This window comes from Elaeis guineensis, chromosome 5, assembly GCF_000442705.2.
Source record: "Elaeis guineensis isolate ETL-2024a chromosome 5, EG11, whole genome shotgun sequence".
Lineage (NCBI taxonomy): Eukaryota > Viridiplantae > Streptophyta > Magnoliopsida > Arecales > Arecaceae > Elaeis > Elaeis guineensis.
Genome location: NC_025997.2, coordinates 31,030,865 through 31,053,380, shown reverse-complemented (window position 1 = coordinate 31,053,380; position 22,516 = coordinate 31,030,865). Strand labels below are relative to the sequence as shown.

Here is a 22,516-nt window from a genome sequence, read left to right as displayed (position 1 = left end):
GCTGGTCAAGAGTAGAATCATGATTAAAGCTTCAAATCAAATACTAATGTAATTGGCACTTTAATTAGTAGTTGCTTAGACTTTAGATAGAATCATGTTCATCATGAACTAAGATGAGTTCAACAACATGACTAGCATAGCAATATTAACAAATATTAAGCATCTAACCAACATAATATCAAGGTAGAGACCTCCACGCCCGTCCAAGATCCATCGCAATCCTTATGATATCGTAGTCTAATTGTCAACCTTTTTTGGTAGTAGTCTACTTGTCAACTTTAATTCTTAATGAATCCAACCAAATGGAGCAACCTTCATGATCCAAGTAAGATGGAAGCCGAAACGTGATCCATACCAAGAAAACCCAACTAACCCGAATCCGGTCAAAGTCCAAACAAGATCATGCCGGGCCAGAGCTCATAACAGGAACCAGGTTAAGCCCGGCTCCACGCCCCTTCCGCTCCTCCAGCTCCGCGGCGGCCGCCAAAATGATGCAGGTCTCCTCGAGCGCTCGACGCTTTCCGAGGGTTCTCGATCGAATCCCCGTCCTTCTTCGGCCTCAGCTATCTCGCTTCTGCGATCCCGTAGACGCCGTGGACGGCCTTCCCCTCTCTGGACAATGGCCGCGGCCAAGGAGCTTCTCCTTTCAAAATCCTCGTCCTTTCGGTAATCTCTTCTCTGTCCTCCATTTCTTTTCTTTCCCTCTAATCTTTTGTACTTAAATCTGTAATTATTGCAATGACCATTTAATCTCTTTACTGGCAAATAAGATGTCAAGTTTCTCGCCTGTTGAAATTTTACCAGCTTACTTGAATGACTGACGCAGAAACTGTAGATTTAGATTCTTGGAGTAGGACCAGAGTGAGATTAGGACACTTGGGAAGAATTGTTTGAGATAAAACTTTTTCGAAATTTTTTTGGTTCATGTTTCTATTGTTCTCAAATGTGTCCATGTCGCCGGGTTTCTAGTGCAACAACTTGCCTTCAGAATGCTATGACAGGGCCCTCCTGTGTAAAGTTGTGCTTTGGTCAATAATTTAAGATTAATTTGCAAAAGGATTGAGAAATTTTAGAATGTTTTCATAATGTTTAATCTTGAAATAGATTGGACTCCAGCTTATTGCTTATATTTGAGACTTTTGGTGTTCACTATAGCTTTAAATGGAAAGCTTGCAATTTGTTATGTTAATGATTCTGGCTGAGAAACCAAGATCAAATGGTCAGTTCGAATATTCTTTCATTACTATAAAGATTTATATTAATCAGCTATTTGTCAGAGTTAATGAGGTTGAGATCCTTTATTTAGCTTTATTTTATTCTATTTTATCATTGGCTTCTAAGATACATGATCAATGGAGCATTTGCATTGAAAGGATATGCTTTGGCACATCAATTTCTGTATTTCTGCTCTTTGTGAAACATCTGCAGTATGTGAACCACTACTTGGTTCTATCACATACGTCAAACTTTCAATAGAAATCCTTTAATTTCTGATATCTGTATTAGTTCGTCAGTTGATAATCCTATGAAGAAGACATATTTCTGCTTTAATATCTTATGACCTTAAAGGTATTGATTTTGCTTATGTTATAAATCTGTTCTTAAAAGTGACCTACCATAGTTGCATCACATGCTTCTTCTACTCTCATCATCCGTCAAAATATGATTCTAGTGGGTTGGTTTAGATCAAAGAATGAACTTCATTTTTCTAGGTATCCGCAAAAGCAACTCTTCGATTTCCTTCAAAGTTGTGCTTGCCTTCCTTGATTGGATAGTTCAAGAATTGAATTCTGTTTACAAGCAGCATTCTAGCATACAGCTTAATGCGAAAGAGTTCCAAAATTTGGATATGGTGTTTTCATAATCAGAGTTTGTTCAAGATGGTTTGTCTGAGTATCCATCACACCTTCTTAATCTTCAACCATTGGTTCACCCATCAATTCATGTAGAGGAGCCAAATAATGTGTCACAGCTTGGGTAGATTTATGATGATATTAGCAAAATTTTAAGGCAAAAAGCAGTCAGCATTTCTTTGTGGGAACTCATGTCGCTTTGCTTGATTGAAGGGTGATTCCTAGTACCTATAATATTCTCATCTGCGAGTGGACTGGGCTTATTTAGTTTAGATCATGAAGAAAATGAGCAACAAAATATTAAGCATCATCCAAGTGTACACATGAAACCAGCGGCAGTGCTTGATGCATACTAGATTTGTAATGTGAACTACATGAAAATTGTAGGCCAAGATCTCTTCATGTTGGGAGGATGATGGTGCTTGTGAAGAGGAATTGGATAGTGTGGTCCATCTGATGTTCATCTTGTTGGTTGATGGTCTGAAGAAGCTGAATTTGGACTTTGGATCTACTAGATGCCAGAGGGCTTTTTTTTTTGGCTTTGGTTGTTCAAAGTTTGGAGTATCTTTTATAGTAATCATCCTGCCTTTCTGTTTTGCCTGCTAGCTCTAAGTACTTTCATTGGAAGTAAATTATTGAAGGATTGTCATTGAATGGAGAGGTGCATGTGTCATATGAGCACTTGATTTTGAACACATAAATAGTCTTTTGTCGTTGTGGACTCTCCTCTGTTTTGTGGAGCTTGACTGCTACTTTTTTCTTTCTCCATCTGATAGTTTCTCTCTCATAAAATCCTGACATTTTTGAACCAAAAAGGATGAGAAAAGAAAAATTACTGGATGCATTGTGGCTTCTCTTTACTAACTGAACAGTAAAATAATGGGCAGACATCATATTCTTTTGTTGAGATCAAAGTGAATGAAGTAAATGGAATTTGACCCCCCCTCCCTTTTCCTTCTTTTCTATCTTGCATTAGTCAGAGATGCACCTTTATCATGGTCTTCATCAAGCACTCTTGAGAAACAAGGCAGAGGCTTCATTGTTGTTGATAACACACCACCCTATTATATCTTATGTTATTTTATCTTTCAGGTTTAACTTCATCTAGAAAATCTTAAAATCCTCCCATATTTGATGAGTTTTCCTTGGGAAGTAATGGATGATTAAGTAGAATATGTAAAACAAACCCAGACTGAAAATAATCCTTCAAAAGACCTTCCAATTAAATAAGGAATTAAACTATGTAACATCAAACTATATTCACAAATAAAGCACTTTCTTGCTTTGCATGATGAGGCTGTTTTGACATAAATTTGAATCACTTGATCTGGGTGCAGTTTTCTGTTTCTTGTTGTTTTCTCCATAATGGTCAAAGTTAGTTGAGTTCCTGTTTTAGTATATGGTAAGGGGCCCAGAAACTGTTTACCATCTGATCCCTTATTTTTTGAGATAAACACATGACTTTTCACTGTGAACTTAAAATACCTGTAATCTATATGATGAAATTCTAGCAGTGGTGGTTCTGCCTGTGTAACGTGCTCATTGAGTATGTTTGACTTCGTTACATCTCATTAGACATTTTTCTGTCTGGAAATCTGTGAATCTTCTGTTTTATTGTTGTAGTAACTACCGATGGCGATCCACGACCTTCAACCACTATGTTTCAACAATTGGTACATCACCCACTGTGCTCTCCTATGGTTCGTGCCTTTTTTTCTTCAGTGGCAAATAAGGAGGCTGGACAACCTACAGGTTCATTTCATCTGTTTTTCTATTCTGGTATTTTATTCCCCTTGTGCTTTGATAACTAATAATTTGTAGCTTGAGATGCTTGTATTATAGATATTGGGATTATTAACCTGCTGAAAAATGTACTTTGTAGACCCACACTTAACTATATCCTCTATGATGTATGATAAGAGCTATAATTTGAATAGATTTTGACTCTTCATATTTAATAAAGTGATAATCCTGCTATCCAACTGTCTGCTTTTGCTATCTCCATGAGTCAAGATTTCATTGTATAGGTGCATCACATTCAAGAGTGCGTACCTGAACCTGGAATAGCTGGCTTGAGTCTGTATCCTGTATTCTGGGAATTGGAAATGAGATGTATCATTTGACTAGAGTAGTGATGGTGCACCCTCAAGCTACCCCATGGGCTTATGGTTGTCATCTTCTGTTTATGACTGCATTAATCATTCATTTGCTGTGTTTAGCTTGAGGAGTGGAAAATCATACTAGTTCAATATCATTTTTCTTCAAGTAGCACGACACTCATTAATTCATGCTGATGCAACTCCAGAATTAAGATCAACTTTATCAGAAAGATAAAATTTGGTGATTTGTGTCGGTTGAGTTATCATCAAAATAATTGAAAACATCATGATGAATGAAAGAAATGTAATTTTTTTGCACAACAGGTGTCCTTGGAATCCATGAATTTACACTTTGTTGGAGACATACTTTCTCATTTAAGTAAAACATCTAAAAAGGGAACTTGGCGGTCTAAAAAACCTCTGTATTGTATGAGAAGTGGTTTTGATCAGACCTTGTATACTATTGGGACAAAGTATAGCCATACTTCATTGTCAACTAAATGGTCTGTCCCCTAGATCATGTCGAAGCTGATGATAAAAGTGGTCAAAGGAATAGTTTGTCTAGGTTTAGCTGACTTATATCTAGCTAAAACAAAGTTGAGGTTCTGATTTAAGTTATTTAAACTTTTTTCTTTTTTGGTTGAAACCGGCTACCTTAGGAAGTCCTAGTCTAGATACAGCCAGAAGCATTTGACAACATCAAATAATGGAGCGCATGTGGAATGACATCCGAACAATCTAGTGACAATCCCGTGTGCTTAGTGACATAGGAGGCCACCCAGTCAACTGCACTATTAAGTTTAGGGCTTTTGACTGCATTGTTATGTTTAATCTCTTTTGAATTCAGCTTTTTTAATTAGTTATGATATCATCTCCTTTGTTAATTAGTAATTCAATATTTAACGTTACATATGATTTTGGTTAAAATTGTTTGTTAATTGTATCATTGCATTCATGTAACGACCTCTAACTTTATAATGGATTTGTACTTAAATGTTTTCTCCATAGCAAATATTATATATGAGGCTTTTTCAAGGTCTACTGAATGCATTCTTTTGATGTTGACTGCAGAGATTGTACGGGAGCTATATCAAAAAATGTCCAAGTCTGTTGAAGCTCGTACCATGCCTCCAAATGCTTGGTTATGGTCACTAATTAGCAACTCTGCCAATCAGGAGGATATAAAGCTTCTATTTCAGATGTTGCAGAAGCTCCGGATATTTGTTAGTGCTGTTCAATTTCTCACTAGTTTATATTTGCTCATCTTCACCATTGGCTTGTTTGTATTCCTCTCTATGCTTGTTCTAGAACACTTTGAATATGTGCATGAGTTGCTGGTTTGCGGTTGCACTCCTAACACCTCAGACATCAAGATTGTAGTATTAGCATTTTATATGATAAGAAATGAAGTTATGGTGAAGAAAAGGCTTTCTGTAATTTTTAATTGCATTGCTGATATCATGATAACTCAGTAGTGTTAGTTTTGGGGATTTTAGTTTTTTTTTTTTTTTTTTTGGGGTGGTGGGGGGAGGGATTCCATGTTATATTTGTTGATGAGAGGGATGTTGGCAATGAGTCTGATTATGATGATTGTGGTCTTGGAAATGGATAGAAAAAGAGTGTGTAGAGGGATGGGAGATGGATAGTACATGCTGGCAAAATTTAATTTTAATTTGTTGCGGAGACGTAATTTGTGCTTTGATAATACTTCAATCTTGTAACAATGATAAACAACAATGATTATGGTGTTTTTTCCTTTTTTTTTTTGTGGGTAGGGTGGGGTGGGGTTCAGGAATTCTCATTACACAATTAACCTTGTCCTGATACTCATATTGTAGTTGCTGAAGATGTTATATCACAGGCATTGGTGGAATATGATATTGTTACGGTGATTAATGTGCATCAACATTTATAAATGTGCACATTAGTATTAAAGTAGATAATTAAAATAATTATATTAATTAAAATGGTAACTGACATAATTGTATTTTGATTGCAGAGATTGTCAAACCTTCGCATACATGCAAATTTCAATTGCCATCTTTGTATGAGAGTTTCTGAGGCTTGTGCTCATGCAGGTGCCCTTGAATATGGTATGCCATTGGCTTTAGTATAATGTGCGAAGTTAGACAACTCACTTCCAGATATTTGTCGTGCACAACTGTTTCATCATAACTGCTCCTGTATGCAAAGTTACATAAACTATTGACTGCTATGATGTTTTTAGAAAGTTATGGAGTAAGCATTCATAGCTGATACCAAATCAAGGGGTGTTTGGACCTGCAAATATTCTTAGTACTCTGGATTTTTTGAACCCTATTGCAAAATTTACAATTTGCTCTTTGGATACCTCTTATGAAGTACGGATTGTTGGAGATTTGATTTTCAAAATATTTAATTTAAATTTATATATAAATTTATATATAAATTTCTATCTCTTATCTGAGAAAGGATAACCATATGTGCTTCCCTCGGCACGAAGTGGAAAAGTGGGATTCGTGCGTTTCTAAAAAGGAGAACTTTCCACAATGGTTCAATGGTTCCTCATACTCTATAAAAGAGAATTACTGATTTACACAAAAAGTAACAACAACTCTAACAGAGATCTTTTCCCTTCATTTTTCCTTCCTATTTTTTCTTGAATTGGGATTTTGAAAGTTGGATTGACGTTCCATCAAGCACTCTTTCGAGACCGTGCAATGAGGGAGATCAGGATAATCCGAGGTGTTGTATCGCTAGAGAAGCTTTGCCGGAGACTCACACGTGAAGGGGCTAAAGCTACTCTAGGACAGTGCATCGCACGCCTCACAAGGCTATTTCCCGAAACTCATTTCTTTTAACTCAATTTTAATTTAATTCATTATTATTTGTTCTTTGATTGAATCAAAATTCATGAAATTTAGATCAAATTCCCAAACATCATACAACAATCTAGAGTAGCTTTATCTAGAATTCAAAATTCTGTGATTTGTTTTTAACCTAATTTTAGTATTTGGAATAACTTGTTATCTTTCTTTATTATCAATTTATTTTCTGCAGTAGAGTAGAAATATTTATTTGCTTTATTTATTTATTTATTTATTTTAGTATATGGAAAATATGTTGAGAACTGTAATGGTCGACACTGTTTCGGCAAAACCAAACCTGTTTGATGGAACAAATTTTCGTCAGTGGCAGAATCAAATGAAATTCTGGCTCACTATGGGATTATTCTCTGCTATTTCTGATCCAAATGAGACAAGTTCGAGCGTGGGTCATGTTGTGGCACCTCCGTCGACAAACCATCGTAGAGGTCATAGATCTGCACAAGTTGTCGCACCCACTACAGAAGCTTCACCGTCCACACCTGTTCTTACTCCTAACATGAATAATTATCATTGTGTGAATAGAATATTAAGTACTTTAAATGAAAAATTGTATGACATATATTGTCATATGACTTCTGCCAAAGAACTGTGGAAAATTTTAGAAGATAAGTATGGTCAATTAGATCCAGGACAAAAAAGATTTAAAGCTTCTGATTTTATAAAATATAAGATGGTAGAAAATAAATCCATAATTGAGCAATTAAATAAATTTGAATTAATGGTGGAACAACTTAGGTCTAGTGGTGTGACTTTAGATGAAAATTACATAGTAGCTAGCCTAATTGACAAATTACCACCTTCTTGTTCATCTCATGTTCACAACCTAAACCATATTCAAGGTGAATTAACTTTAAATAATGTCCTAAACTCTATTAGGATTGAGGAGAAAAATAGAACAAAAGAAAAGAAAGAAGAAAAACAGCCAATTTGGAAGGAAATTCTAAATCAAAGAAAAATCAAAATGGAAATAATTTCAATAAAAAAGGAAGATTTAATAAAAGACGTTTTAATTATAATAATAACAATAATTATAGGACTAATTATAACCAAAATAATAATAATAATAACATCAGCAACAATAAAAGAACTCATGCTGAGGGGAATGGTGGGAGTCGGTGCTGCTATGTGTGTGGCAGGGCGAACCATGTTGCCAAAGATTGCTTCTATAAGAAGACGTCTCCCTAAGCATCAAATAAAAAATCATCCAAATCTGCACAACCTTTTGTCCATATGTTGACTGCTGGACCTTGTACCATTGAGATGGTATCCAGGTCTGTTTCTTATTTTTCAGAAATAAATATGATCTTAGATGTTAATGATTGGTGGATTGACATCGGGGCTAATGTGCATGTGCGTGTTGATCGCTCTTGGTTTTCCACCTATCAGGTCCCAAGTGGAGGAACTGTGACTCTTGGCACATGTGCTTCTGCTATCGTGTCGGGAATTGGTCGAGTGGATCTGAAGTTGACTTCTGGCAAGTCCTTGACCCTTCACGATGTCTATCATGTATCGAAAATTAGAAGAAATCTAATAAATGGATCCCTACTTGTTCAAAGAGGTTTCACGCTAGTTTTTGAATGTAATAAAATTGTAATTAGTTGAGGAATAAATTTTGTAGGGAAAGGATTTTTATGTAATGGTTTGTTTAAGCTGAATGTAATTTATTCTCATGTAAATACAAATTCTCTTGTTTTAAATATTGAGTGTTCTTTTCAAATTTGGCATGCTAGACTTGGACATATAAATTATAAATCATTAAGGAATATGACAAAATTAAACTAAATTCCAAAAATAGAAACAAGCCAAGATAAATGTCAAATTTGTGTGCAAGCGAAACTTCCTTGTCAACCTTTTAGAACCATATATAGAGACTTTGATTTACTTGAATTGATTCACAGCGATGTATGTGACTCAGGTCGAGTATATCGAGGAGGAAATAAGTATTTTATAACATCTATAGATGACTTTTCTAAATATTATTATGTATATTTAATGAAAACTAAAGATGAAGTATTGAATAAATTTAAAATATATAAAGTTGAAGCTAAAAATCAGACACAAAGTAAAATTAAAATTCTTAGATCTAATCGAGGTGGGAGTACACCTCGGATAATGTCGCTCTGTTCTGCCAAGAGCATGGCATTATATATGAGGTCACTGCTCCATATTCACCTGAATCAACTGGAGTAGCTAAAAGAAAAAATCGAACTCTAATGGATATGATAAACTTAATGATTTTAAATTCTGGCACATCTGAAAACTTGTGGGGGGAAGCATTAATTTCTGCCAGTATGATTTTAAATAGAGCACCTCCAAAACATACTAATAAAACTCCATATGAACAATGGAAAAAGAGAGAACCTAATTTAAATTTCTTAAAGTGTGGGGGTGTTTGGCAAAAGTAAAAATATCCGAGAATAAAAGAAATAAAATAGGACCTAAAACAGTTGATGCAATCTTCATAGGATATGCAACAAATAGTAGTGGAAATAGATTTTTAGTCATTAATTCTGAAATAAGTGAAATTTCAAATAATACAATTATAGAGTCTAGAGATGCAATTTATTTTGAAGATAAATTTTCATATAAAACAAACATAAATAATAATATACAATCAAATATTCAAATTTCAAATCCTAGAATTAGACCTAGAGATCAAAATGAAGATGAAGATGAAGAACCTAGGAGAAGTAAAAGAGCAAGAATACCTAAAGATTATGGAGAAGACTTTTATATAATGCTAGTAGAAGATACACCTTTAACTCATGAAGAAGCTATGAAATCTATAAATGCTGAAGTTTGGAAAGAAGCTATAACAAATGAAATTCAATCAATTAGAGAAAATCAAACTTGGACTTTAACTGATCTAACTCAAGGATGTAAACCAATAGGTTGTAAATGGATATTTAAAAAGAAATTAAGACCAGATGGTACCGTAGAAAAATATAAAGCCAGATTAGTAGCTGAAGGATTTATCCAAAAATCTGGGGTTGACTATTTTGATGTTTATGCCCCAGTAGCTAGAACTACAACAATTAGAACACTTTTAGCTCTAGCCTCAATTCATAAATTAATTATATATCAAATGGATGTTAAAACCGCATTTTTAAATGGAGAATTAGAGGAAGAAATTTATATGGTACAACCAGAAGGATTTATAATTTCAGGTCAAAAAAATAAGGTTTGCAAATTAAGCTGATCTTTATATGGTCTTAAGCAAGCTCCTAAACAATGGCATGAAAAATTTGACAATTTAATAATTTCAAATGGATTTGAAATTAATATGTCTGATGAATATGTTTATAGTAAATGAATAGGTGATCAAGTTGTAATAATGTGTTTATATGTAGATGATATATTAATATTTGGAACCAACATGGATGTGATCCAATTTGTTAAGGATTTATTAATACAAAATTTTGAAATGAAAGATTTAGGTGAAGCAAATGTAATCCTAAGTACAAAAATTATTAGAAAAGACAATATGATAATCTTATCACAAGAGCATTATGCTGAGCAATTACTAAAGAAATTTGGGTACTTTGATCTAAAACCTGTTGGTACTCCTTTTAATCCTTCTGTTCATCTAAAGATCTAAAGAAAAATACAGGTAATCCTGTTTGTGCTGATAAATATACACAAATTATAGGGTCATTAGGTTTTTTAGTTAATTTTACAAGATCGGATCTAGCATTTGCTGTAAATAGACTAAGTAGATATTTGTGTAACCCAAGCAGAGAGGCTTGGATTGCACTTGAAAGAGTGCTTGCTTATATTAAAGGCACTCTTTCATATGCATTACATTTTATTGGTTATCCTCCAGTCGTAGAGGGTTATAGCGATGCAAATTGGATTAGTGATACTTTAGATGTTAAGTCCACTTTAGGATATGTATTTATCCTAGGAGGTGCAGCAATTTTCTAAAAATCAACTAAACAGTCATTGGTAGCTAGAAGCACTACAGAATCTGAAACGATAGCACTTGACCTCACTGTTAGTGAAGCAAAATGGCTAAGAAAATTTTTGCATTATATTCCACTTGTGTACGTCCAATTCCACCAATATCAATACATTGTGATTCTAGAGTAGTGTTAGATAAATGTGTACAAAAAAATTCTGATGTAAAGATGAGTCGACATATGAAAATGAGATACAAATATATTAGAGGTTTAATTAAACAAAATGTGATATCGCTGTCATTTGTAAAATCAATAAAAAACATTGTTGATCAACTGACAAAAGGATTATCTAGGACAGTGGTCCTAGAGTCGTCGAGGGGGATGAAGTTAAGCCCATAATAGAAGTCATCGATGGTGGGAACCCAACTTAAAAGGTCAATGGGTAGAAACAAACCAAATGTATGACTATTGTGAGGAGCACCCTTTTTATTTTTCTGTCCCTACGCGACGGTGGATGAGGAGCTAAAGCTCTGAATGGTTCTGAGACCCATGAGGCAAGGTGTTACCTTACCTACACCCTTATTAGGACCTACTAAGTGTGTGAAGTCGTAAGGCCGTGACTATGGAATTTGGGCTGATTTCTAAAACACACATGATTCGATACTTGTGCATGGCCATCAAAAGCACACTCCTGCTTTGAACGAAACCGGCTGTTCTGTATGTAATTTGTAGAAATCCGTTTCATCTGCTTGATTCAAGGCTTAGTCCATCAAGTGCCCGCGGATGTATGCAATCAACACTAAGCTAAGGTTCAAACCGAAAGGTACCTATAGTCGAATGCACAGAATAAGGATCTCAATTAATTTTGATATCTTTTAATTTTAATTATTGTAAATGACTTTAATTGTTTATATGTTTTTAAAATTTGAGGATTTTTCTTTTCCTTTTCTTTTAATTAAATTTTTAAATTAAGTGGGCGAATGTTGGAGATTTGATTTTCAAAATATTTAATTTAAAATTTAATTTATATATAAATTTCTATCTCTTATCTGAGAAAAGATAACCATATCCGCTTCCCTCGGCACGAAGTGGACAAGTGGGATCGTGCGTTCCTAAAAAGGAGAACTTCCCACAACGGTTCAATGATTCCTCGTACTCTGTAAAAGAGAATTACTGATTTACACAAAAAGTAACAACTCTAATAGAGATATTTTCTCTTCATTTTTCCTTCCTATTTTCTCTTAAATTGGGATCTTGAAAGCCGGATTGACGTTCAATCAAGCACTCCGAGACTGTGCAATCGGAGAGATCAGGATAATCTGAGGTATTGTATCGCTAGAGAAGCTTTGCCGGAGATTCGCACGTGGAGGGGCTAAAGCTACTCTAGGACAGTGCATTGCACGCCTCACCAGGCTATTTCCCGAAACTCATTTTTTTTAGCTCAATTTTAATTTAATTCATTATTATTTGTTCTTTGATTGAATCAAATTTATGAAATTTAGATCAAATTTCAGAACATAATCCAACACCAAATAGCCCTGATTTTGCATTGTTTCCACACTCCACTCCAAGCAGAATAATAAAATAGAAAACCTCATTGCACTTGTCCTCTCCTACCCATCCTACCTTGCAGCTGCATTTTTTTTTTCACCTTGCTTCTTCCCCAAGCTCATTGCTCCATGTTTCACCATCCGCCGGCGATGGTGAAAGGTATGCTGGCGGAACTAGATTGCACCATAATTGAGCCTCCTTTCCTTCCTGCTCCTCCCACTCCCCTACTCAACAACCTGACCTTTATGTGGTGATGACAGCTAGTTCATCAAACTAGCTGATGACTCTGCAACCCTGAAGCTTTCCCTCTCTCTTGCCTTATTCTTTGTCTTCGTCCACCCTAACTTCTGTCCATGGGTTGCCTCAACTTGCTTCAACTCCCAATCACCACCATCATCCCATTACCACCACTCGTAGTGGTGGTGAGTGGTGATTATGGTCATGATGGTCTTTGAGATGACAGGGATGGTAGTGATAATGGTGGTCATGATTGTGGTGATGGTAATGATTGTGGTGGTGGTGGTGGTGATGACGATGCGTTGGTGAATGTGTTGGTGTTAGCGATGGAGGAGGTGGTGATGGTGATAAGTGTCGTGATAGTGGCAAGTCTAGTGATAGTGATGGTGGTGGTTGTCATCATGTTGATGTTGGTAGTGATTGGTGGTGGCAGCTGTGGTGGTGATGGTGCTTGTGGTGTGTGGAGTGAGGTTTGAGGGTTTGGGCCTGTTGGACTGGAGGAATGGATTGAGAATGAGAGAATTGTGAGGAAAAAATTTCCTAGGATTTTTTTGACTACATCCAAATAGTTGAGAAAATGGAATTTCGGAATGAAATCAGAGAATTTTCATTCCCTAGAATTCTTTTTCGAGCTTATAGCGGGTAGGCCTTGACTCAATAGTTAGGTTGCTCCATTGTGACCTTGGTATTATGGGTTCGAAACATGGAGGCAGTCTCCATGCATGTGGGGGTAAGGTTGCTAATCTGACCCTCCCAAGATCCTACAATGGCTGAAGCCTCGTGCATTGCGAGTCCCATTTTAGATTTTTTTTTTTTCCCACAGTGCATCTAAACAGGGTCTTAGTTGTCTAGGATGTTCTCAGCTTGTTAGGATGTGGTCTCATTTCAGGTATGGAAACACTTGTCTATTTACTTCACTTTGTTTTCATCAGGGATATGCAGATATTTTTTTCTCTTAGGAAATTGGAAATCTAGAACAATTAATAGTACTGTAAGCAAAGAAAACATACTGTGGAATTTTCTTAACACATTTTAATTTCATTTCCTGCATTTTATATGTAGAAAATTAGGATTTTGAAACTTCACAAGTTTTCATTGTGAAATCTGCAGGCAACTCATAGTAGTAGGCTAGTAGGCATGTGCCTAATCACTTGGAAATGCACTTGCGGCATTTAATGAGAAAAGGATAGAAAAGTTGATGGAAGATACGAATTGAATTGATTCCTGAAACATTGATACTATATCCAGGATGGAAATATAGCAAGATATGTAGGTTCTAAGGTTTTTCTGGTGGAAATAGGTTTTAAGGTTGAACTGGTTAGGTTAACATGCTGAAATCTTTGTTATTCAAGCTTGAATGAGTTTAAGGTGAAGCCTTAAACAAGGAGATTCAAATGGTAACTTTGTGTGGAATAAGTTAAATGTCTCAACTTTGACATGATCCCAAGTCAACATCATACAAATTCAGGTATGCATTAGAAATTGGTTGGGCAGGCAAAGCATTGTATTGCAGTCCTGCCTTTTTTGCTTGTCTGTGGTTTTCTTGTTGGACACTTACAAAGTACAAGAATTTAACCTCTTACTTTCTATCAAAAGTATTGGCATGCTGTAAAGTTTCATTTTATCAAATTTAGAAAGTGTTTTTAACAATTAAAAGGAGCATTGCTTTAATGAAGCCAATCTCTCTCTCTCTCTCATGTTTTCCTAGAGGAGCATTGTGGTGGTGTCCCTGTCAGGGTCAAAAGAAACTTGGATAGAAATTTGGGTTTGATCAATAACATTTTGTATGCCTGCTAGGAGAGGGTTAAACTTCTTAAATACTTACATATTTTTCTGCCAAAATTATTACTGATTATTTTTGTAGCAATATAAGACAGAATAAAATAATATGAAAAAGAAATATTCATCTAAGTTTGTGGAATCACTATGTAAACAATGAGATGCAGGGTTGATAAGCAACTTAGCCTCTTCCTGTCTGGTAGTGTCCTGTCTTACGTCTATTGCTTTAGCTGTGCTCTATCAAGTCTGAGAGTTGTCTAAAATCCTACTAGAATAATTTTAGTGTGGATCTATGCTAGTTAAGAACATGGTGAGTAATCTAACTTGAGAGTCACTTTTGGTATTGATATTTGAAATGACTAATATCCAGTCATAGGACTCTTTTGCTGGTTTTCTATCTGCATTATGTGGATCCAAAATAGATGATATTGGCAGTACTGGGCCTACAAATGATCCAAATTGTTGATCACAAGCAAAAAATTTTGGTTTTTTCTTTGCTTTTAATTGTTATATATCATGGTTTAATATATGAATTCTTGCTTAAAGTGGCTTCTGATGTATTCTAAATAGTTAGAGATAAAGATAATCTTGACATATGAAATCTCTTAGTTAATTAGTTTTAATTGAAGTTGGCGTAAATATGTGGTCTTTAATGAGCTTTTTTTTCCTACATTGTCGGGACAAGCTTGATGGTTGTCATTATTGTAATGAGCATTTCTTTTGTATATGCAGGGTTGAAGGCTTTACGGAAGCATAATGTTTATGGACTAACTCCAACCATCGGTTCTGCTCATTATTTACTGGTAATTGATTATATGGACAGATTTTTCTTCAACAGATTAAATAGTAATGATTTTTCTGCGGCAGCTGCATGCTAAAGAGCATAATGATGCTAAACTCATGGTAAAGATTATGGATGTCCTGCAAAAGAACTCATTGCCTCTGCAACCGGGTACTGCTGACATAGTCTTCAGGTATAATAAATCTGTAGCTTTCAGTTATCATTCTTTCTTAGGCATCATGCATGTTTTGATCTACATTTTGGTACAAGAGATTACATAATGGTATTTTACAGCCGATAAAAGTGGTAGGTCTTTATGCACCTAAAATTCATCAGTACCTCAATTTTGGGTCCTATGGAGTAAAACAGAATTATTAACCATAGCAATGAGAGTTGCAGCTTTTCATTTTTTTGGTTAAAATTTCATGTACCCTTCACAAGTCATTCTTGGTAGGGCTTTGTCCTGTTTTTGATAGAACCTATTCATACTCTTTGTGAAACTTATACCCAGTTGTTATATATCTTTCTTCTTGCTTCTTTGATGTCCTTGTAAAGTCCGAGTCTCTTTCCTTCTAGGACCACCTCTAGTCTTTGCTGCACATGACCATACCATGTTACGGAAGCTCCATCATTTATCCTTCACAGTGCTATTCCTAAGCCTACCATAATTGATCCATCTCTTGACATTGCCCAGTAATAGCAAAAGTTTTTTGGTTCCCATACAATAAATCTTTTCTTACTTCCTTTGTTAAAAGTATATGCTTTGATCATTGGGTTATCAAACATATCAAATTTTACACATATATTCATTCTTAAGATGTGTCTTATTGGTAACCATAGTATATTAATATTAAAACAAACTTTATGCTGTATATTCTGGGTCATCTTTATGGATCTGATATGTGAATTGGTCCTTATCCACAGCCATTTCCTTGGCGCTTATAAGTCTTCATATTTGAATATTTGTTTCTTGCAAATTACATGCATAACTAAAGTATAACCACTTTTTATATTTTGGTTTCACCGGCTGCAGTATTATGCGATGTATTTGAATTTACTTTGCTCACTTATATTAATAAATATCGTGTGATTATATATTTTACATCAGCTGTACATTGTTTTACATGATCAAGGAATGCAGGAGTCATTCAATCAATTTTTTAAGAAAAAAAAGTGATTATGCTGAAGCCTAATTGGTTGAACATATTAGTTCTTGATTTGTCATATATCTCATTAACAAAAAAAAAGAAAGAGATCTAGATTCATAAGTTTTGCCTAAGTGTACTATTAGGCCCCATTTGGCATCCCTTTTAGGGGGCTAAAAAGCACTTTTTAGAGGGCTAGAAGCTCTTTTGGATAATTTGAGGTGTTTGGTAAAAATTTTGAATTAGCTTTCTAGTTCCTGCAGAAGTTGAGAAAGGTCTACAAGGGATAAGCTCCAAGTTTAGAGGTTTTGGACAAAAGCTCTACTTGAGATAAGTTGGAAAGCTTTTTTTTTTGGGGCTCACTTGATAGACCTATGTCCTGACAATTGAATTTTCTTTAAAGACTAATTTAAAATATTTTTTATTGCAATTATTTAATTCGATGTTTTTTTATTGTCATAATCACATAATTGAGGATTTTGAGTTTCAATATTATGATGAGGATCGTCCTCCTGAGTATTTAGAGATTGATGGACTGCAAGAAGAAAGGAGTATGAACCAAGTCAACTAGTTATATTACCGTTAGAATCAAGAACAATCTGGTTTGCTATTAAGACATCCTTTGTTACTTGGTCATCCAACATAAAAGTAAGTATACTTTATTTAGGTTAAAATAAAAAATAATACATAAGTTAACAAAACTTTATAATAACAATTTTTTATAGTATGACATAATAACAACAAAATGTGCTACATTATTATATTATATTATTATAAATATTAATATTATATTAAAATAATTATGTTATAATAATATAATGTTATTATGTTTTTATAATATTATCATTATATATTAATATTATAAAATTATTATATTTTAAAATAAATATAATAATTTATTTCCATTTATATTATTTAGATTAAATATCAAAATAAATAATTTATAAATTAGTAATACTTTGTAACAACAGTTTTTGCTAGTACACATAGATGATTGAAAGCATTGTGCATGTCCTTTTTAATTATTCTTGATACTAAAAGCATTTTCTTTGCTTGGTTACCCAACAAATGTTGTTCTACAACACTTGGGAAATGCACTTACTAAATAGCAAGCTTTTTATTAAAAGCCTTACTAGTAAAAGTTCTAGGGTCTAAAGCTCTGCAGACAAAAGCTCTAGCAGCTACAGGAATGTTGAATGGGGCCTAAGTTTCTTGATCTAGCTGTTCACAAGCTTGCATCTCTTTTCATGCCATAGTGTGCCTCCAACATCAAAGGAATCATTTTGTTGCCAAACAATATTGGGACAAAATGCAGTGATCTGAATCCATGTTATTTGGTGAGCATCATGATGTAGAATCTGTTGTTGTTATGGGATTCTAGGTTTCTTAGACTATAGAATTATGCTAGTCATGTGCCCTTTTTTTATTATCTAATTAAGTCTAAATGTTGTATCACTTATTTCAATGGAACTTGTATCTGCTTCACTACTATAATATTACAAGGGAATTGCTTTTTAACTTTTCATGTATTTAGATTTTAAGTATTGATCAAGGTTACGGAATTCCTATATTGCTAGTCTATTACCATTCTGCTGTTTATTTTAGAAGCTGAAGTGTTTTTCTTTCTAAATCTTAATTGAATTTCTTAAAATGCTATTCCTTATTTTTCAAAATCCTGTACAGCATCTGTTACAATACAAATAAATGGGATTTGATCTCAAAATATGCAAGAAGATTTATCAAGGCTGGAGTGAAACTGCACCGAACCTCATTTGACATTTGGATGGAGTTTGCTGCTAAAATTGGTACAGTGTCTAAATTCATATTGTTGGTAAAACATGAAAAGTTTCATTGACATGATCTTTAGTATTAATATTACTTGAGGTCAAATTAATGTGGAAAGTGTACAATATGAAGTTCTATGCGACACTGGAAGTAAACATGATTACAATAAGATACCCCTTTCTGGAAGTAAACATGATTACAATAAGATACCCCTTTCTGAATTGTTTTGCGCTTTGTAACTTATTATTTTGTAGGTACTATTAAGGTTTCTTTTACCCACAACAAATTTAAGAATATCTGTAATATCTCACCTTTTCCAATTCCTTGACTCATCAACTTTGCCAAAATGAAAGGCCTGGCGCAAATTGTGGATAACTGGATGCTATGAGAGAAATGTTCCTTTGTAATGTCACAATCTAAGGTGTCTAAGCACATGTAAACCCGGAGCCATGACCTAGCTTTCCCTAAACTTGGAAAGAGTCTAGACGTAGAACAAAGACTTGAAAGATTGCTATAAAGAAGCACACACATCTTTGAGGCACAATTACCAGCAAAGAAGCCAATGCAGAACAATCTTGTCATGTTAGTTGCGACCTTAACAATCAACATCTATTACAAGTATCCAAGTTTAATATTTTTTATTGTTTGACTTTAGGGATCAGCAAACGATTTATATAAGACTCTTTTATTGTTCAAGGTACATGACCTTAATAGATATCATCAAGACAACAAATTTGAGTGTGTGTGTAAATTTCAATACAACACAACACATTATCTTCCATATTATATCTTTTTTTTGCAGATGAAGGTGCATGATTTGGTCAAAAAGCTATATGCTTCCATTGATAAATTGACATGAGTGAATATGCAATCTGCACAGTGCTGTTTAGATTTCTAGTTAGAACCTTCAGGTGGCTTCCTTCTCTTCTAAAAGTGTTATTCAGGAAATGATTTAAAATTTGACTCGAAGAGCGGTAAGATGGTTTCCAAACATATTTGGAAATTAAGATTAAGTTTGCAAAGAATAAGCAAGTCGAAAACTAAAACAAATGAAGATATATGAATGTTCTTAGTGCTGCCTAGGTTTTTGGACCCTAGTGTCTCTGTTCAGGGCCTGGTTGTGTAGGCATGTTCCATGTGCACCCTGGTCAGGTGTTTGTTGTCCTCTGAAGTAGGTTGAATTTTAGTGCAGGGCAGGTCAGATTATTAGGCAGGTACATAGGTGCGTTGCAACCTTTTCATATCTGGTTGCACTGTGTCAAATGGGATGAATATATCCTTACGTCAGAGACAGTTGAGCAGATCTTCTAATCCTTTTTTTTTTTTGGGCTATAGATTATCAGATTAGTAAATCAAAACCCTTGTATTGGTTATGGACCTTAGCTATTATTTCTGGAAGACTATGCCTAATGTGGAGGACAGGACTTGTTTATTTGCTGATGTTCTACAGTTCATTCTTTTTAGAAAAGGGATATATGTCAAATTTTAATTTAATTTGGCTAAACTTAAATATGGTCAGAAATGCATGCATGTACTTTGCTTACATATATGTTGCTTGTTTTAACCATAGTTACATATACTGTGTATTTGTATCAAATATATTTGTTTTATAGATCACTCTACAAAATTTAAATTACTAAATGATGATAATGTAATCCATATTGGATATTAACTTGGTCATCATCTCTGGAAAAATTGGTATTCTAAAAATTAATCTCTCTGTGATTTTTTTCACAGGAGATGCTCACTCAATATGGAAAATTGAGAAGCTAAGAGCAAAATCTGTAAAAGGGCAAACTCTTGCAAGTGGGTTTTCATGTGCTAAGGTAATAATTCTTATCAAATGGCAAACCCCTTGATTGTAGTCATGGTAACCAACATAACTGTAACCTTTTACCCTTTAATTTGGTCAACCTATTGGTTTAATTACTAAATTTTATTTGATGGGAATGGGTTACATGGTACTCCTGTAGCTTCCCGAGGTACTGGTACAACTTTTTACTTATTGTTGATTTAGCATGTGTTGGCTCTGATTGGCGAATTTATCTGCTAAAATTTAGGACTGACATTTGGCAGTCTGTAATTAAAAGGATGTGTCACCAACTGGAGCCTTGTCACCCTATAATGAGTGCAATTCACTCTGGGTAACATCATCAGGATGATACTTGGGTAGCATCTGAGCCTTTCCCCTATTTGACAGCCTGTATTTTTTCTGTAAATCAGTCTATTGTTTAATAGGCAACTACGTGCCACTAGTCCATTTTTTGACATGCACATCATATGCTAAACCTGCAGACACCCATTTAACAGAATTTGCCTTTCTAGTACGGCAACTAATTCTCACACATTGAATATAATAGTAACCTGGACATCATCATGGTGAGCTCAATAGCCATCCCAAATCTAACCATTCCAGGCATCCCAACTTCAAAGTCTTCCATCTGACTACTGCTTTTTGTCCTTGCCAATGTCAGGCTTTCACCAATCTCAAAAAAATTTCCACTTTAACATTGCCTGGAATTTTTGACATATTTCAAAGTTTTGCATGTTTCTCCCATTCATGTCCCATCAACTTGTGCTGCTAGGTCCAATGAACATATAGCTATATTGTGAATAGTAAACTATTCCAAACAAGTACCAGGGTATAACTATCTCTATTATGTTGGTTAATCATTGAAGAGACAAGCAATATATAGATTAATTTTAGAATTATTGATTCCGTAGATTCTTAAAATATTGCACTATGGAAGTCTGCTATATTTCATTATTTTCTTTGTTTCTGCTGCTTAACTTATAGTCCTTTTCAGGGATTTCTACTTGAACGTAATCCTGAGAGTGCAGCTGCCACTATTCATCTTCTTTACCAGGTTGGAACATTTCACACACTATTTTTTAAGATATGGGATCGATTACTTACATTGATAGTGAAGTAAGATATAATTTTTATGAGGGTACAGCTTTTTTTTTTTTTTTTTTTTTGTTGAGCCATATGGCTTATTGCAATGTTTTGCTTATTGTAGCATTAGAATTTGCCCCATGTAAATAAACATTGATATCAAAATGCTTTTAGTTAATTTGCACAATATGACATTCTTAATATATTTATCAGAACAAGATTTCTCATGAAAGGTGTGTTGGGTCCTGATAAGTATTGAATATTCCTGTAAATCTATAACTATTACTGGGACCAAGTTACACTTCCAAAAAAAGAGTACTGAAATGTTAATAAGCCCTAGACTTGTGTAGTTTATAATGTGAAATAGTTAATGAAAAGATTAATCTTTCATAATTCATATTTCTAGAAGACTTACTGAATTGAATGGGTTCAGGAAATGGTCAAAAGTTGGAAACCATCATTTCTGCTTATTTTTCGTTTATCCTGCTATTTGCATTTCTTAACTACCTATTTTTTTATCAGAAAAATGAAACTGATATTTTTACTGGATATATACTACAGAATCTGCCTGACCAGAAGAAGTCACGCATCCCAGATGAGCTACAAAGGCTGATCAGTGAATGGCCACTGGAGGTGATAAAGAGACAGAAGAAAGAAGACAAGAAGGTTATTCTGAATTGTTTGTGTATCATAACATCATGCCATGTTCATATGGATCCTTTTCATTCTCAAGCTCTGTTGTATATCCTCTATATTCTTGTTAGTTTCAAATATTGCTGTTAACCTTCCTATGCTACCTTTTTTTTTTTATTAGGTAGGCTTTTTTTTTGGAAAAACTGCCTACTGTTGACTTGTGGTAGCATTTAAATTCTCCCCTTCCAGCTGTCTCATTAATATTTCTGCACCCCTTTTTGCATGCACTTGCCAGGCATTAGCTGAATCCTTTAAAAGTGACATTCCCGCAATGGTCACTTCTTTGCTAAACATGGGGCTCAATGTCACGGTGGATCTGGAAAGCTCAACCAACAGGAAATTTGAAGGCAGAGTTGTTCAAACTAGTTGAAAATAGTTGGTTGTGGCGGCATCAACATGAGAAGCAGAAGCTGAAGAGAAACAGCTACAAGGTTCTATGAACTTATTCGGCCAAAATTTGCTAGGCAAAAGGAGTCTGAAGATTACTTGTTTTGTGCAAAAATCCAAGCTTTATGACATGATCATCCATCCAGATTTTGATGTTCTAACATGGATCATGTTGTGATTTTGATTTGATTTGGCAGTATCCTTTTATTCCGATACTGTTACATTTGAAAATTGTGGATAAACAAATAATGTAATGAACAGCAATTGTCAAGAATTTGTGCTTTTTTAGTGAATTTCTGGAATTGATTGAGGTATTTATGTTCTAGTATTCTACCAGTGCGATACTTGATGCTTAAATTTACCCCAGTATTGCATGTTCCTATGAAACGATAGCATTTGGATGCGTTCAATAAAGACTGTAACTTTGCTGTGAATGAGAAATTTTAAGGTGCTGCAGAAGCTGAATTCCTGCATTTGTGGTCCTGGGTTGGCTTTGGATAGGTAGACGCATCAAAATGTGACTTACAGGCCGATTTGCATTGGG

General features: G+C 34.6%; 1 protein-coding gene across 1 annotated transcript; it reads left to right on the top strand.

Moving 5' to 3' along the window:
* The first annotated feature begins 406 nt into the window (after positions 1 to 406).
* On the top strand, positions 407 to 22,286 carry LOC105045234 (uncharacterized). Its single transcript, XM_073257838.1, has 11 exons — positions 407 to 666; positions 3,477 to 3,605; positions 5,024 to 5,175; positions 5,952 to 6,045; positions 15,018 to 15,088; positions 15,153 to 15,259; positions 17,895 to 18,016; positions 19,734 to 19,822; positions 20,804 to 20,863; positions 21,454 to 21,558; positions 21,821 to 22,286. Exons 1-11 carry the CDS (start codon positions 489 to 491, stop codon positions 21,953 to 21,955), a joined length of 1,242 nt encoding a protein of 413 aa, XP_073113939.1. The 5' UTR covers positions 407 to 488; the 3' UTR covers positions 21,956 to 22,286.
* Positions 22,287 to 22,516: the final 230 nt, after the last annotated feature.

Bases quoted from the DNA above. Each gene is read 5' to 3' on its own strand.
- LOC105045234 (XM_073257838.1), top strand. From the start codon at position 489: ATGATGCAGGTCTCCTCGAGCGCTCGACGCTTTCCGAGGGTTCTCGAT. The intron at 667-3,476 runs GTAATCTCTTCT...TTATTGTTGTAG, and splicing joins TCAAAATCCTCGTCCTTTCG to TAACTACCGATGGCGATCCA. The intron at 3,606-5,023 runs GTTCATTTCATC...TGTTGACTGCAG, and splicing joins GGAGGCTGGACAACCTACAG to AGATTGTACGGGAGCTATAT.